Source organism: Styela clava, chromosome 5 (genome assembly GCF_964204865.1).
Source record: "Styela clava chromosome 5, kaStyClav1.hap1.2, whole genome shotgun sequence".
NCBI lineage: Eukaryota > Metazoa > Chordata > Ascidiacea > Stolidobranchia > Styelidae > Styela > Styela clava.
In genome coordinates, this window is record NC_135254.1 from 19,478,733 (window position 1) to 19,495,140 (window position 16,408).

General features: G+C 32.1%; 4 protein-coding genes across 7 annotated transcripts in view; 3 read left to right on the forward strand and 1 right to left on the reverse strand.

Moving 5' to 3' along the window:
- The window catches only part of LOC120344271 (maestro heat-like repeat-containing protein family member 1), an 84,594-nt gene that overhangs the window by 3,091 nt on the left and 65,095 nt on the right, over positions 1–16,408 (reverse strand). The window contains exons 33-37 of the mRNA XM_039413403.2: positions 2,468–2,614; positions 1,406–1,512; positions 1,046–1,127; positions 775–930; positions 121–255 (exon numbers count right to left, since the gene is read on the reverse strand). Of these exons, the coding sequence (XP_039269337.2) occupies positions 121–255; positions 775–930; positions 1,046–1,127; positions 1,406–1,512; positions 2,468–2,614 (627 nt within the window). The remainder of the gene's footprint in view (positions 1–120; positions 256–774; positions 931–1,045; positions 1,128–1,405; positions 1,513–2,467; positions 2,615–16,408) is intronic.
- LOC120344275 (uncharacterized) lies at positions 3,491–7,429 on the forward strand. Its single transcript, XM_039413406.2, has 8 exons — positions 3,491–3,756; positions 4,032–4,172; positions 4,328–4,461; positions 4,615–4,762; positions 4,841–4,918; positions 5,077–5,172; positions 5,249–5,374; positions 5,471–7,429. The coding sequence occupies exons 1-8, from the start codon at positions 3,594–3,596 to the stop codon at positions 6,304–6,306; spliced, it is 1,722 nt and encodes a 573-aa protein (XP_039269340.2). The 5' UTR covers positions 3,491–3,593; the 3' UTR covers positions 6,307–7,429.
- Positions 7,414–10,895, forward strand: LOC120344279 (uncharacterized). Of its 2 annotated transcripts, XM_039413412.2 has the most exons (7): positions 7,414–7,555; positions 8,040–8,159; positions 8,442–8,560; positions 8,648–8,780; positions 9,154–9,243; positions 9,421–9,534; positions 9,780–10,895. In XM_039413412.2, exons 1-7 carry the CDS (start codon positions 7,444–7,446, stop codon positions 10,442–10,444), a joined length of 1,353 nt encoding a protein of 450 aa, XP_039269346.2. In that variant the 5' UTR covers positions 7,414–7,443; the 3' UTR covers positions 10,445–10,895. The 2 variants fall into 2 exon arrangements, with proteins under 2 accessions (XP_039269346.2, XP_039269348.2); XM_039413414.2 differs by lacking the exon at positions 9,421–9,534.
- Positions 10,908–16,222, forward strand: LOC120344277 (uncharacterized). Of its 3 annotated transcripts, XM_078112486.1 has the most exons (9): positions 10,908–11,055; positions 11,707–11,841; positions 12,102–12,217; positions 12,798–12,942; positions 13,209–13,280; positions 13,358–13,408; positions 13,577–13,624; positions 13,692–13,787; positions 14,307–16,222. In XM_078112486.1, the coding sequence occupies exons 1-9, from the start codon at positions 10,908–10,910 to the stop codon at positions 15,014–15,016; spliced, it is 1,521 nt and encodes a 506-aa protein (XP_077968612.1). In that variant the 3' UTR covers positions 15,017–16,222. The 3 variants fall into 3 exon arrangements, with proteins under 3 accessions (XP_077968612.1, XP_077968614.1, XP_077968613.1); XM_078112488.1 differs by lacking the exon at positions 13,692–13,787; XM_078112487.1 differs by lacking the exon at positions 13,358–13,408.

Consider the following 16,408-nt stretch of genomic DNA (forward strand, 5'->3'; position numbering starts at 1 on the left):
TTTGTTATGTCAATCAAAATAACACTCTGGTATTGAATTCAAATCTGAGACACAAACATCCAGAGTACCATATTATATTATATTCCTTTACAATACCTGAATAGATTATCAATCACTCACCAAGATTTTTGACAAGTCGTTCATGAATTCACCGTAGTGAAGTTCAGCATCCTCATGTAAAAACTTATTGAACATTTCAGTCGCTGCTTTTGAGCCAAGAACGTGACTTACTTTCTGAAGTGTTACTTTACATGCCTAAATGATAGTGAAAAAATAGGTCTACATTAAATGACGCAGGAAGCAATTGATTAAGGAGACATTTTATATTAATAACAATTTTGTCAGAGGACAGAGTTTCAATAGCAGTTAAGTGTGCGCATAAATAATTTGATTGTTTTCATTAGACAAGCTTTGAAAAGTACTGAATAAGAATTTAGGTCATTCTATAGATATTATAATAATTCTTGTTAGTGTGAGCTTTTTTTCCTTTATTTTATTAGGATCGCCCTCTCACCTTTGGTTGAAGGCCAGTAACCATTTTTTGACGAACTTGAGTGTATTAGGCATAATGAAACATTGAAAAGCAATCTTGTTCAAAGCGAGTTCATGTGCACTTGCAGAGAAATATATAAGATTGATCTTTGAGGAAGTTATAGATGACAACGGATAACATACTATAAATCATTATAGTGTAGGATTGCGCAATTTGCACGCTGGTTTAGTAAGTACTGATTAACAAAAGATTTGAAGAGTTCATAGTAATATATCACTGACCTTTCGTACAGACTGATCATCATCATTCAAATGTAGTAGAATAGCTATCAGGTTGTTATGTACTTGCTCTACAAAAGCATTTTCCGAAGGTCCTGTCCCACATCTTGTGAGGCAACCAAATAACCTGATGGCAGTACTTCTGACATCAGGGTTATCCTGTTAAAATTATTTCAGACTAACAGTCACTTAGTCAGAACTCTAATATTTAATATCTAGGCCTACAGTTTAAATTGAGGCGATTGATTATATTTTAGGAATAAAACAATCTCACCTTTTCAAAGCATGGCCTGATACGTAGACATAGATTCACAAATATTGAATGTATATTCGTGTTTTTCACTTCAGTTAAAAACCTAGAAATAAATGTTTATTAATTGATGACTAAAGTAAGATATATGTTGCTTGCATGAAATTCGAAATGTCTCCGGGTTTCAGTAACCTCTGAACAAAATGACCTACTGTGAGATACATACCTATTCTCCAATAAGGATTAATTGAAAGTAAATCATTTTGATAATGACGACTTACCTGGTTTTGATCTACTTATGCTATGCCATATAAATTCTATTTCGACACTGTGGGACATACATTTCAAATAATAATAAATAGCAAATTGAAAACATGTGACCACCTTTCCAGTCCAGTCATTGCCTCAAGGGCGATAGAGTCATCTAAGTCATGTTTATCATCCATTCCCGACATCATTGCACTCAACACACTAGTCCCATACCTCTCCACCTGAAAAAATAATTAATTTGACATTCACTGGGTAATATTAGTAAGTTTTCAAGAACTGTGTATTACAATTATTGATATAATGTTAATATTTTTTGTGACGTATCCTATGAAACTTGATCCGAAGAAGTATATTGACTAAATTCTTTAGAAAAGAAATGTATGACGGGAAGGCGAGACAAAAACAAAAACATTATTTGTAGAGACTACTTCGACTTACTATTCACAGGCATAACACATCGTGATGAACTACAAAGAATACATGGGCATGTTGACACAAGTTAAGCTGAAAGATTTATCGTTGAATAACTACATGAAATATGAGCGAGACGGCATATCGGAAACTGTATGGAAGGCACATTCATAAGTCATGTTACTTACATGGATAGCTTAAATGAGATCATTTTGGTTTTATATTCTCGCTGCGTACTTACGGCGTCATAAATAGCACTAAGTAAAGTAATCCCAACTATATTAGGTTTTATTTGTATGTATACAATACTATGGGTCACCACAAACAAGAAGTCTTTGCTAATCATTGACGAGAGGTTAGCCAAATATCAGATGACTGTGGCAGGATTTATACTATGTGAATGTGAGCTCTGTCTGGCGCAACAATGCTTTTGTTTTGTTCTGGTCAATTGATTACCGTTAGTGAGGCAAAGGTATCAGGCAGTAACAAGAATTTACTTCCCAAAAAATGTTTTGTGTGAATGTAATGAAATCTCGATATTATTTCTCATATAAATGATTATAAAAATGGAATATTTGAAATGTATTTGTATAAGACTATTTAGTGTCGTAAAAACAGGTAATAGTGTTAGTCTACATATCTGTACAGATTTGATGAAAAATTACTGAATTTTTGAATTATGCAACGGCTTGATGTTATTATCCGGATTGATTGATCTATATTATTTAGTGTTGTTAAAACAAGTGCAATTGTTAGTTCATATACCTGTTCAGGTGAGGATCCAACAACATTGGCAAGGCCACGTATACTAAGTCGTCTTACAACACCTGATGGATCAACCAGTCTTCCTCTGATACTATTAACAATCACTTCTAGTAGAATTTCATTGTTGCCGGCAGACTCTGCGATGAGCTGTAATAAATAATTCATCATTCCAGATGTGTAGCGAGCTACATTTTTATAACACTTTTAGTTATTCTACAAAATTTAAATATGAGGAAGAAATATTGAACTATCATTACATCAACGTGTATTAGCACATAAGAAGGATTAATTATCATTGGTTAGTTTTACAGACAACGGTTTACAAATCTCCATTATAATTATTTCGATAGTATATACCTCCCTTTTTCCTCAAATTCAAACAGTATTTAAATTGTTTTCACTTTAAAATCAAAAGTCTCATGTCAGTCTATGTTTAATAGTGCTCAGCCTTAACAAATAATTGTGCAATTTCATGTTCATTACCAAATTTATACTATTTCATTTATTACTCAGGCTTTTATTGTAAGCTTGCTCAAAGCAAATATCTATGTAATAAAGTGAATTTTTATCTGACAGTGTACAAAACAAAGTTAAAATTCCACACTGATTGGGAAATACTGCTAAGTCACGAAGTTAAATTATCATTCTCAAAATACAATTTTTAGGCACTCTTTTTTTATTCTTAGACATTGTTATGGTTTTCAATTCTACTTTATTGATAAAAGGAACTGCATTTGAATATAAGTTTAAAATTCCACTGTCAGGTCTTATACAATGTAGAGTTAGTCATAATATGCGAATAATTTGCATAATAAGAAATGCTTAACAAGCAGTGACCAGACAGACGTTAGTCAGAATTTAGATGAAACTTATCTGAAATATTATTTCTATTGCTAGTCAATGTTTATGTGATGTACAGCTAGCCTTTTATACTAATAATAAGGGGGGAATGGCCAATCCACTATTTACAGTCAAGGTAAATTTTTGGAGTAGTGTGGCAGTTATTAATAAAACTAAACCCATATAAATTTATTTTTCAGTCACTATCTGTTGATATGCGTTACCTCAGCTCTCATCCAATAGGCTTATACATGTTTGAGTTGTAGTACATAGAAGAGTTAATGATATGAATATCAGAACATTGTTAGTGACTTTGATTGTGTCAGTAATTACGGTATCTGGGGATGAAACAGATACCAAGAAAGTGTGGTGTGTGGATGATACTGTGATGCAAAACACTGATCTTGTCAAAGGCATTGATAGAGATGATTTGTGCAAATCAAGTATAAGTAAGTGCTTCCCTTTTTATTGTATTGTTTCTTATGATGGAAGTGCATGTCATCTAAGGTAGCAGTTCCTTTACAGCGATTACAATCAATAGTACATTGTGATAATTTATAACTAGTTTAATCCATAAGCAAAATATGTTTTGTAATAATGCTTATTTTTTTCAAAATGTGCTACCAATCACTGATCTCGGCTAAATGAATATAAATTAAGGATAAGGCTAACCATGTATGTCATATATACTGTTAGTTTTACTCAACTTTTTTCATATGTTCAGTAAATGCCACACCATGGTCAGATGAGGAGGATAAAACACCAGCTAAACCAGAAAATCTCCAACTTCAAGCCCGCACTTATAAAACTGATGATGAAAACTCATCAAGGCAAATAGCTGTGTTTATATCATGGAGACAGAAAAGTAAGAAATTCTTTTCAGCCCTACTTTTATTTGTTTTCAAATTTACACTGGTCAGCCATTGTTTTGTCATTGAGTGGATGCTCTTTCAGTAAAGATAAGTTCATTGCACTGTGACAAATTATCACTGTTGAGTTCAAAAATATGAATTTCCACAGTGGGTGACCTGCCTTCCTCACAAAGTTACTATGTTGAATTGAATTTTATCAATCCTCCTGGTCAACACAAGCAATATACAATGACATGGGATAATGCTCTGTTGAGGGAACTGGAGAATAGTACAGCACATTATGTAAGTTTTTTTAAAATTAAATATCAGGAATTAGTCTAGGGTTTCATATTTACCATGGGGAAAATAAAAGGCAGAGCAAACTGTAACTGATGATCAAAGGAAATTTTTGTATTTTAAAATTATAGGTGAAAAAATATATTTTTATACAAACAGGTTGAATTCAATTTTATCTACTGCAGCAGAATTGAAGGAAGCTACCATATTGGGCCCGGTGATAAATACCGGTTCAAGATACAAGGTTTACCCATGTATCAAGAAGACTCAGATCCCCAACTTGTCGCTGGGAATATAGCAATACCAGGTACAAAAAAATACGAAACTACACTTCCACAAGAAGTCCGTCAAACTTTTGATATTTAATTATTATTTACACTTTCAGGTTGTAGAAAAAGCAAGGAAATTCGAAGATCTGCAGCTTGCCGCAGTCATACAAGAAGAAAGAAACGTCCAAAACCTAGTATTATTATTATTGTTTATTACTATTGATGAGAATGAAATCCTTTGAATCAAAATAAATAAATGTACCGTACATAAAAAATAGAATAATGGACGATGGAAACTGATGCGTATCTGCAATACAATGCAAATCCATTAATTCTGATGATTTGTTTACAGTAAAGCCTATCAATGAACCAGCTGAAACTATCGATAAAGAAGAACAACCGTCTACTGAATCTGCAAAGAATATGAATGAAGCACAAAATCGCTCAGGTATTCAAAGAGTAGTGCTGGAAATAAATTCCTGATAAAGAAATTAATGTTTAATCGAAAAATAATTTACTTGCAGGAGATGATCCAGAAATAGCTGATTTTACCTCAACAAATATTGTTTTCATTATTGTTGGAGCGGTTATCATCGGCGTATTGATTATGGCATTATTATTCATTTTATGTCGTAAGAGGTTGCATGGATGTAAGTTATTTTGTAATACTTCTAAGCCTTTTCATGTTTTGTGCATGACTCGCAAGTCACAATCACAACTTACCATATTTCTTATCTATTATTTAGATATTCTTCCGAAGAAAAGCGTCGCAAAACGACGTGTTCTAATAATCAGCAGTTTAGAAGAAAAATATTCGCAAGCTATTAACATGCTTTTAAAGATTTTTGACAAGATTGAAAGCATCAAACTAACATGTAATCTACGACAGAAAATTGACATAGGAGAGCATGGAATTGTAAAATGGGTGACAAAAAATGTTACTGATGCTGATATTGTAGTTTTTGTCATAGGCAATAAAAGTGAAGTTGCAAAGGATCACTGTTCTGAAAACTCCCCATTAGAAGTAGAAGAAATTGAGAAACATCAAGTTGGGCAATCACTCAATACAGCAGAAACCATCATCAATTCGAATAAGTGCGTAAATTCGCACAAAAAATTTATAGTACTCGACCTACATCATCATGTTAAGAGGGAAGATTTGCCGATTTTCAAGCACTATAGATTGCTATCGGATTTCAAAAAATTCACCCATCATGTTATTGGAGCATCACATATCATGAGCACTAGTGATAAGAAGATTTTCAGTAATCTACTCTCAAATGCACAGCTGGGATATGGAACAAAAATTACAACCGCGGAAATAGATGAAGATGACGTTATTGATCCAAAAAATGCTCCCATTTCTGGCCAAAATAATTTTGATTCTCTACCATTCCCACCTGCAAATATTGAAGAAGGACAATCCCTGGCATTGAATATTGATGATACTTCAGCATATGTTGATGGACCTCCATCGTGTGAAAGTAATCAGTCTCACGAGTATGTAACAACTGATTATAACAATCCAGGACAATCTTACAGATACCTCAAGGCAGGCGCTAGACCAAAAACAAAATGCTGACATTGATAATAATACAACCAAGTCTATATAAAATGTTGGGCACTAGAATCTGACAAGGGCATCCTTATATTTAAATGAGCTAGGAATGGAGTTGGATCTGAACGCTGGCAAAATGTCTCGCATATCATACCATTATGCAATAAACACACTTGAAAGCCATTGATTTTTAAAATCATTTATTCAGCTTCCTATGATTTGTTCTTCCTATTGCCTGATACTGAACATTCGGTTACTTTACTTATTACTTGGGTTTATAATAATATTTTCATGTGATTCTATGTACACTCTGCCACACGAATAATAGCTGATGCAGTTTTTATTTGTCTTTCTATGTATATTACCCTTATCAAAATAAACACCATATTGTTTTTTATTATTATGCTAAAGTGTGCAGAATATTTTCGTTAATGTCCATAGACAGCATCTTATTTTTGGGACATTTAAAACTACTGCTCACATTATAAACTTTTGTGCAATTTTTTCTATGATATAGATCAGCTAAATGAATATCATGCGATGAATAAAGAGATCGAGATCCTAAAACCGCATTGCGAGCGCGGAAAGTTTTTATTAATAGGTACAAATTTTATTTCTCTGGGAATGACCATTACTATAGACCAGTGGTTCTTAAACTTTAAGCCAGATAGGAAGGAAAAAGTATGTTTTATTCAAAAAGTACGTGGATGGAACGTAAATTTTGTAATTATCCCAAATAAGGCGGGCAAAATCAAATCTGAGAAATATTTTTATTTTCAATAGCTTCACACCCCCTAAAGAAATTGTGTATGAGAACCACTGCCATATAACATCTGATGTTTTTAATATACGAATTTAACTCTGAAAAAAAAGGTGATTTTTATTCAAAAGTTTGCAGTTATACTCTGATCAATGTTATTTGCTATTCTTTTCTCCAGAATTGAAGTTATAAAAAATTTCTAACTTCCGTTATTAATGTTTTTTCTTATTATTGTATTCATATTCAGAAAAACTAGTTTGTGATTGTGATTAACTGAACTATAGTACCTATTGTGAAATGTTTGTTCCTTTTTGAGGTGTTATTTTGTTGTATTTGTGAGCCAAAAGTTTCAGAAACCTGATAATGATTTTTTTGTGTTTATATAGATTATATAGGATGTAATGATAGCAAGTCTTATAAAATGCATCCTGCTTTTACTGATGTTGCTGCTACCTTCTTCATTCTCTATGAATTGCATGTCGGGAAAAGGAAATATATGCACATGCAAACAAAGTATGTTGTTTTTACATTTAAGTATGACAATTTGTTCACTGTTTCGAATGTATATATCCAGAGACAACATTTAAGTCCAATCATAAAAGTATTAGCCATGAATATCTTAATGGACAGAATTCATTCAGCTGGGCGGCCTCGGAATTGACTTAAAAAACCAAGTTTGTTTTACTCAATATGGTTTGAGAAATGTGATACATGCTTAAAACTCAAGAATTTGCTGTTCATGTAACTTATTTTAAAGAGGGTGTGTCAAGATAAAAGGGTGATTGTATTGAAATTTTGAAAAAATCAAAAATAGTTTATGACATAAAAATTTACAGAACTCTTATATATTTAAACCTCGCCAAAATTCATGGTTGATTTGATATTAAAAAAGATGGTCGATAAATGAAGGTGTGTTATAGAAAAACGCAGAAATAACAATGATTTATTTACAACAATATTTTGACTGATATTGGTAATTTATTATTACATTTTACAGGACGAGGAATACCGTGGTCAATACCGACAGATAGAACCGCTCCTGCTGTGAATAATGTCAACGCCCGATTTTTTGTTGAATCCGAGAGGATTGGCATTAAAGTAAAATGGAGCTATCGAGGTGAGGCCGTGTGTACGCTAATTTGTTTATTAAGGCCAAACAACGAATTCTATTTGATTTTCGTTTATGAAGTCGTAATGTTATTAAATAAAAACCGAGCCTTACTATATTTGTAACTTATCTTAGGTATAATAAATTGGAGAACATTCAGGACATAGTAGCTCATTACAAAATTTCAGAAAGCCTCATAAATTATAAAATATTTATATCATGGTAGTGGCCAAGATTTCAAATTAGCTCTCTGTCCTGGTTAAATAAAAGCTTGTTAATTTCCATATACAGTTATGTATTTGCCAGACATTTCTGGAGGATTTTTGATTGAAGTACTATATTCTAAAGGTGACCCAAAATATTATCACTGCAATGTGACAGTTCAAAGAACTAGATCAAAGAAACCCGCTGTAAGTATGCTATTAGAATTTGGTTAAGTAATCAATTATTCTACCCAGCTATAGAAATTCGTATAATAAGATTATAATACATTTCAGATTACATTTCAATTCATATATGGAACTGGTACTGTACGACCAAAGGATGAATTTCTGTTTAAAATATCATCACTTCCGCTCTATACTTTTGATAGCAAGCCATCTAGCGAATCAGTTACATTACTTGTTAAAGGTTAGTATTCAGAAAAACATTAGGAATTGAAATTCTATATCATACTCGGTTCTGATGGCATTGTGAATATTACATAAGATCAAATAAAGCCTGAACTCATTGTATTTGATTTCCACAAACAATAGTTCTTCCGAGTATTGTGGAAATGACCATGTTTTTGATTCTATTCTGAAATGAACTAATTCAAAAATTGAGATCAGTTAGATTATGATCAATGACAAGTACAAACTTAAACTAGCATCCCTAGTTTACTCAACACTGTAGGTTCCACATGCTACAGACAATGATTTTTTTTCCGCATACGGCCAGAAAACTGCATCTCATTCGGTGTAATACTAACTAACACATTATTACGCATATATATATCTAACAGGTTGCAAACACAAAGATATATCACGAACTATATACTGTAAAAGAGACAGAAAAAAAGTTTCTATCAGGATAGATGAGAACCCAGTACATGGTGAGCTGGCATTGAATTGTCTTTCTTGGTAACACTAATTGTTATTTGATATGGAGGGTATAGGCTCAATGCACTGAGGCCGACTAGAAATGAAATTTTGAAATACCAATAACATATTTATATTCAATATAGGCTATACTGTATTTCTGTTAGAATTTGAGCATTGACTTTTTTCAGATCAAACAATCTTTGATCAAAGAATCTTTGTTACCCTTTTTGTGTTGTGTGCGATCCTCATCACTCTACTGATATTTTATTTTCTGGCCATCATATGCATATGCAACAAACCAGGTGGGTTCGGTTAATTGACACTAACTTTAGAGATGGCAAGCCTCTTGATTTTGCTGCTTTTTGGTATTGAAAACAAATTTACCAATGACTTTGTAAGTGTCATCTGAAAAGCTATTTGACAAACTACATAGTTTCTGTGTCATAACTTCTATTTACTCAATATGCCAATATTTGTGTTCTGGTCAAAAATATAATTAAGAAGATTCAATTTAGCTGACAGTAAAATTTGCATTATTTTTTTCCAGGATTTCCTACTCTGACTCGTGTTAATCCTAGAACAATATTAATTGTTGGCAATGTTGACAATGAAGGAAAAATATTATTGACTAACGGACTTTATAACGTTTTACGTTCAAATGGAGGAAATAATGTATACACCATCTCCAATGTTCAAAATATGAATGCAATTGGACAAGAAGGAATAACTGTTTGGTTGTCTAAAAAAATGTCGACATCAGATGTTTGTATCTTCCTGACTGACAATGATCTGACAAATGACAATAGTCATGTCAATATCGCAATTGGTTTAGCAAAGAGCATGATATTAAAAAAACACCATATCAGAGCCACGCGCAAAAAGATCATTCTTGCTCACTGGAACAACACTATCCACCATGACAATATTGAAAATCTAGTATTTTGCCAACATTACCATCTCATAACAGACATCAAAAAACTATTGAAACATGCTCTCGGAGAGCATTTTTATTGCACGCCTCAAAATTGTGACGATTCAAAGGAATTATTATGCAGATTATTATCTACTTTACCCCAATCAGAGTCTATAATCAGTAATGTCGCTAATATTAACGACCTCAGTAATACAGATGTCATTGAAATCTGTGAAGAAGAAGAAACAATGAATATACTAAACCTAGATGAATTACCATCTATTGAATGCAACACATGAATTTCCGTCATCTGGTGTCTAATTACTGATCTCTATCTAACCAATCTTGGATATTATATAGTACATAACATAGAAGCATCTGGAGAAAAAAAATTCGTACATTTTTTTTTAAATTAAAGACCTCAATGAAATGTACATACACAATTATGCAACTTGCCCTATCTAACTAAGCACATTTATTACATTACTAAATTTCCACTGTAATACATGAATTTTTTGTATCATATATTTTTCTATTTTGTATTAAAATGAACCTGGTTGTCATTTTTCAATGATTTGTCATCATTGATGTTGACAAGCATTCCCATAATTAATGTTATTTATGTAGAATTTAGGTAGGCCCCATCAATGCTATACATTTATTTATACTACAATTTTCAGGTTTTTGTATTTTCAATACATTATCACTTGTGTTGTTATGCTTAACAAAATATGTGTGTTTATTTTTAGATGGTAGGCTGTAATGCAGAACTATGGGTTAGCTTTATGTTTGTTTCTGATATTACTTGTTTGCTGGAGTAAAGTGGTTGATGGTAAACATATTGAATGCAGGCGAAAGAAGTCAGAAAATTCAAAGTATTTAAATAAAAGAAAATGTTACTGTTATAATGGTAATAATTTTGTACGAATCTAATACTACTTGATATCAGGGCTGTGGAGTTGAAGAAAATTTGCGCTAATCTCGATTCCAACTACAATAACTGCAAAAGTTGTTTATTGGAAATGCTTGGTCAATTCAAATTCTGAATCATGACTACAATATCAATAAAAATATGCAAAACTAAGACACCAATTTCACAGCCTTAGGTAATATTCTTTAGATTATATCTGCACGTTCACGATCAAGATATTCTCTTTAAAGATAGAACAATGGCTTTTTGAAATTAATATGTTGGAACTAGGTGGGTACGAACTTGGATTCTCAACCAAGAAACAACGTGCCCTGTTGATACATTGTTGCGTCACAATAACCTTTCAATTTTGTCATTCTCTTGAAATTTTAGAATGTCCACTACTGAAGGGCTTTTGCTTGTAAACAGTACTCGCCCCTCACTTGAATTCCGGGAGAATTCTTGCTAACATACAGAACCAGCAAATCCCATAGCGCGCTGATGCTGCTTAATTTGAAAATGTCAAGCAAGATAATAAGATATTCGTTCGCTGAGGGAAATATTATTTTGACCAGTAGAATTGCCATTATTGCCGATTATTCAAACTCTAAATATCATGCACAATCTATTAATAGTTTTTTTTATACATAGTTACAGGTCCTGGGTGGAGTAAGAAAGAAGTTAAACCAGCCCCAGCAGTTTACAATCTTTCACTAGTTCAGACTGCCTATAATATCTCAAAGGGTGAAACTCGAATTGGTGTTGATATTACTTGGACACAAAAGAGTAAGTTTATGTCAACACCCATAGCCAAGTATTCAAGCCAAATACTTATGTATTTTGAAATAAATTACGAACAACCTACTAAATTGATATATTTTGCATCAAATAAAGCAAAATCTAGAACAAAATGCTTTTCTTTGAGGGTCACTGATCCATTCGTTTGACTTTTATAATCATTATGTTAAATTTTTCCTCTCTGCAATTGAATGTAAATAAAATAAAATGTTTTTGTATTGTTAGCTTTTAATTTTTTGATATTACAGGTTCTGATATTGAATATATAGACCCAGGATACTTCATTGAAGTTGTAGACAGAAGCAGCAATGAGGATTGGCAATATAAATGTCCTATAAAAGTTAACAATTCAAAAACCGAAATGGTAAGAAATGTGCCTTATTATTAGTGATACAGGATTACAGGGTAACCCTCAAAAAACACAACCGATAATTAATTCCTTCTATGAACATGAAAAAAATATATTCGGAACTTCTGCTTGTGTATGATTGTACCCAAAAAAATATGTGGATGGAACTTAAATATTCAAAATAAAGAAATGTAAATATCCCCAAACTAAGGCGGGCAGAATCAAATCTAACAAATATTTTTATTGTTGCTTAGTTTCACGCCCCCTCAAAAAATTGTCTACGCCTCCACCGTTAGAGAACCGCTATACTAGAATATGACCAAATAACCTGGGTTCTGTTTTGGTTGGTCATCCGGTATCTGTCTTACACATACCAAAGTTTACACTAAAACGCAATGATATCTAAAAAGAGCAGTCCTTTTTTTGTGCGAAATTGTTTTATGAAACGGAATTGCTCATAGATAAATATACTAGCATAAAATGGTTAAACCTACCGGTATGTGGAAATCACACTATGACTTAATCTTCTGTCATTAACAAGCGTTTAATATCTCAGCTATGACCCTAATTCTTGAAAATTGCTTATATTTTTTAGGTGACGTTTCGCTACACTTTTAAAACTATTCAACACCGTGATGAAATAGTACCAGGAAAAACTTTCTACATAAAAATATTTGGACTTCCAATGTACAATAAAGATGACACGCCATCATCTGTTAAAGGCGAAATAAAAATACAAAGTACGCTAACGCTTGAAAGAGACTATGATTTCTAATTTTGGTATATATTTTAAAGCATGAAATACAAAAAGCATGGGTGTTTTTTTTTAATCTGCCTCCAGTATGCCAGAAACGATATTACCCACAAATAACTTTTCCATTGTTTAAACCAATGATTCTGTAGATTATATTTAAACTACGCAGCAGATGCTTTCAGCAATAATAACCAGTGAGAGTTTCACCTTACCACATAGATGTATGATCATTTTGCTTATTATTTACTACAGAATGTGGAAATACTCAATCCCGTATTCGTGATAAGAAGAAAAAAAATGACCAAAAAAACAAGCGAATAAAAGGTTAGCTTAATTTTCAATAAATAATATTTACCGTATATAGTCTCCCACTTCTTAAATGACTTAATATTATTTTTTAGGTTCAAATTTGCGCCCAAGGGATGAAAATAATGTAAAGAATAAAAATAAAGGTATATAAAGAAAAATATTATATTAGCTGAAACCGATTGTTATTTGAATTTATTCTTCAGAGATATCGTACCATTCGAAAATACAATACTTGTTTTTTAGTAACTCAACTTAATTTTCAGTTCAAAACAAATAGCCTGCTTCTGCCTAAATTATTTTTATTTTTTTAGATTCAAATTTACGCCCAAAGACTCCATCCAAAATAAAGAATAATAAAGGTATAGTGATGTCCTATTTACTAAAACAGAACGAAATTGATTGTTATCTGAATTAATTTTATTACAGATAACGTTCCATTCGAACATACAATACTAGTTGCTGTATTCGCCACCGTAGCAGTGATCTCAGTTATTGCCATCATTGTTTATAAAACTTCACAAAGTAAGTGGGATCTATTTCTGAATAATACCATTATGCGTATCTAAATTGCTACTTAATATGGTAAAGTGTGTGAAAACAGAGGTTCAGGAGCACCGTGAAAACTAGTGTCAATGCGTTATTGCTGCAAACAGATAAATATATATCAACCTGATATCGTGGTACTTAAGCTCTGAACAAGGCCCTATATAAGCAACCACTGATATATCATGACACGTAAGAGGTTACTTTACTTTTCAGTTAAGAAATGTCTACCCAATTTATTACACTCTGGGTAAGATGAAGAGCAAGAAATTTTAACCAAGATTTGTAAACTGCAATACTAAATTTTTAACCGGTACTACGCTAGTGATTCTCATTTGGATGTTTATGTTCCATCCACTTATTTTCAACATGATTTTTGAATAAAACATACTTTCGCCTCATTAGCTTACTAGTTGGTGAGGCGCGAGAACCACTGTGCTAGGCCATCGCTCCACGCGATTTGTGTAAAAATGATAATATTCTGGAAATTCCTTACAGGGGAAAGAGAGAAACTACCAAAAGAAGTTCGACATATTTTAGTAATCGGAGATTACATTGAAAGATACACACCGGTGATCAATCGATTAATTGAAATTTTCAGAGAAGATAACGTTGAAATTCATTCAAATATACGACAAGTTTCAGAAGTGGGACAAAATGGTATCATAACATGGACGACAGAAGCACTGGAAAAAGTGGATGTTGCAATATTTGTTGTAAACAGCTTGTCACAACTTAGAAACGAAGATGTAACAGTAATTGAACAAAACGGAAAAGATCAATACTCTCCTGTTAAAATAGCTATTAGAATCGCAGAAAACATTGCACTGAAAAAAGGTTTCAAAAACTCCAGAAAGAAATTCATAGTTGTAGATTTGAACAAATGCATCGTCGAAAATCCCTTAGTAATGTGTGAAGTTTACAACCTGGAAAAAGACTTCAAAAGAATGCTGAAACATGCACTCGGACCTAATTATAAGGATGAAAATATAAAGCAAAAGAAAGAGACGTTAGCTAAGTTAATTTCCGCAAGTCGAAAACCAAGATCAACCAGACCAAAAGAAAGATCTCTTCAACCGGTGATTGATTTTGAAAAGTCAAACAATCTTGATGAATCCATTCCACACGAGTGTGAACAAATACCACTGAATTCTTTAAATATACAACAAGATCAGCCACCGTCTGTAGAATGTAACGTATGTAGGTAGCAGTTTATTTGTGTAAAAAAAAACTCGATTTTATCATCATCTTTAGTAAGATTGTATGTATACCATAGCTCTGTAGTACACAAACTCTTTTTTTTTCTTCTTTATTTCATACTTACCAAAAGCAAGACAGCGATAAGCGAGTGAATGATTTATTAAAATTTTCAGCGAAACTAGCCTTGTATATTTTTCCACTTTAAACGTGATTTTATTTGAGCAATTAAATTCTTCACTTTGATTAATTTTTTTCATTGATGCAATTGTATAATCTTCATATTGTTTTTTTCTTTCTATGTATTATTATACTGTGTCTTATCAGTACCTTCACTATGTCATTTTCATTTTCTAACATGTGTCTGATTTATCAATCACCAAGCTCACTGTCATCAACTGTGTCTGCATATCCGTACAACTTATTTGTTACTAATGAATATTTTGGATTTTAATACAACTAACCAACGAGTACATTTCTTTGATATTATAATTTTTCAAAAATTTTTACTAATTTCTGCAAAAACAAAGCACATCTCTGGTTCATATCTCGCCCATTATTGAATATTTATAAAGGACCTTTTTCAGATTGAAATTCGTTGATAAGAATTTTATAAAAAAGAGCAACTCAATCAGCGACGATTGTCTCCCGGGGAAGTCAAAACATTTATAAGCCAATTTTTATAATTGTTTTTTCAAATTTCTATCGATTTGTTGGATGGCTATTTTTATTTATGCATGGTCATTTTATTTATTCTGGTCTGTTTGAAACTGTATAATATGAGACTTGAGATATCTAGAATTAAGATTTTGACTTACAGTGGCAAAACAAAACAAATTTGCTGGATGACTTTTCATTTATTCATGCATGATCATTTCATTCCTATCCGTTGTGTGTAATGAAATTACTCACGTAAAATGTTTGATACTTTATTGATGGGACTGTAGAAATAGATCTCTAGAAAGGAGAATATGACTGCTGACAGTGGTAAAACTAATTTGTTGGATTACTTTTCATTTATTTATGCATGATCATTTCATTCTTCTCCGTTGGTGTGTAATAAAATTACTTATGAAAAATTTTTGATTCATCTTTAGTTGAGATATCTAGAATGGAGAATATGACTGCTGACAGAGGTAAAACTAATTTGTTGGATTACTTTTATTTATGCATGATCATTTTATTCTTTATCATCTGTTCATGTGTAATAAAATTACTTACGAAAAAATGCGACTCTATAATATTATTCAGATCAGATGGGGAAAGAAAATATATAACTTTTAGTTTCATATTACTTTATGACTGGTTGGTTACCGTACAAGTTATTTTTTCTTATGTACAGATATATGTGAAACTGAACACCTTATATGTAACAAATTTGAGGGAATTGCCATAAGGAAAAA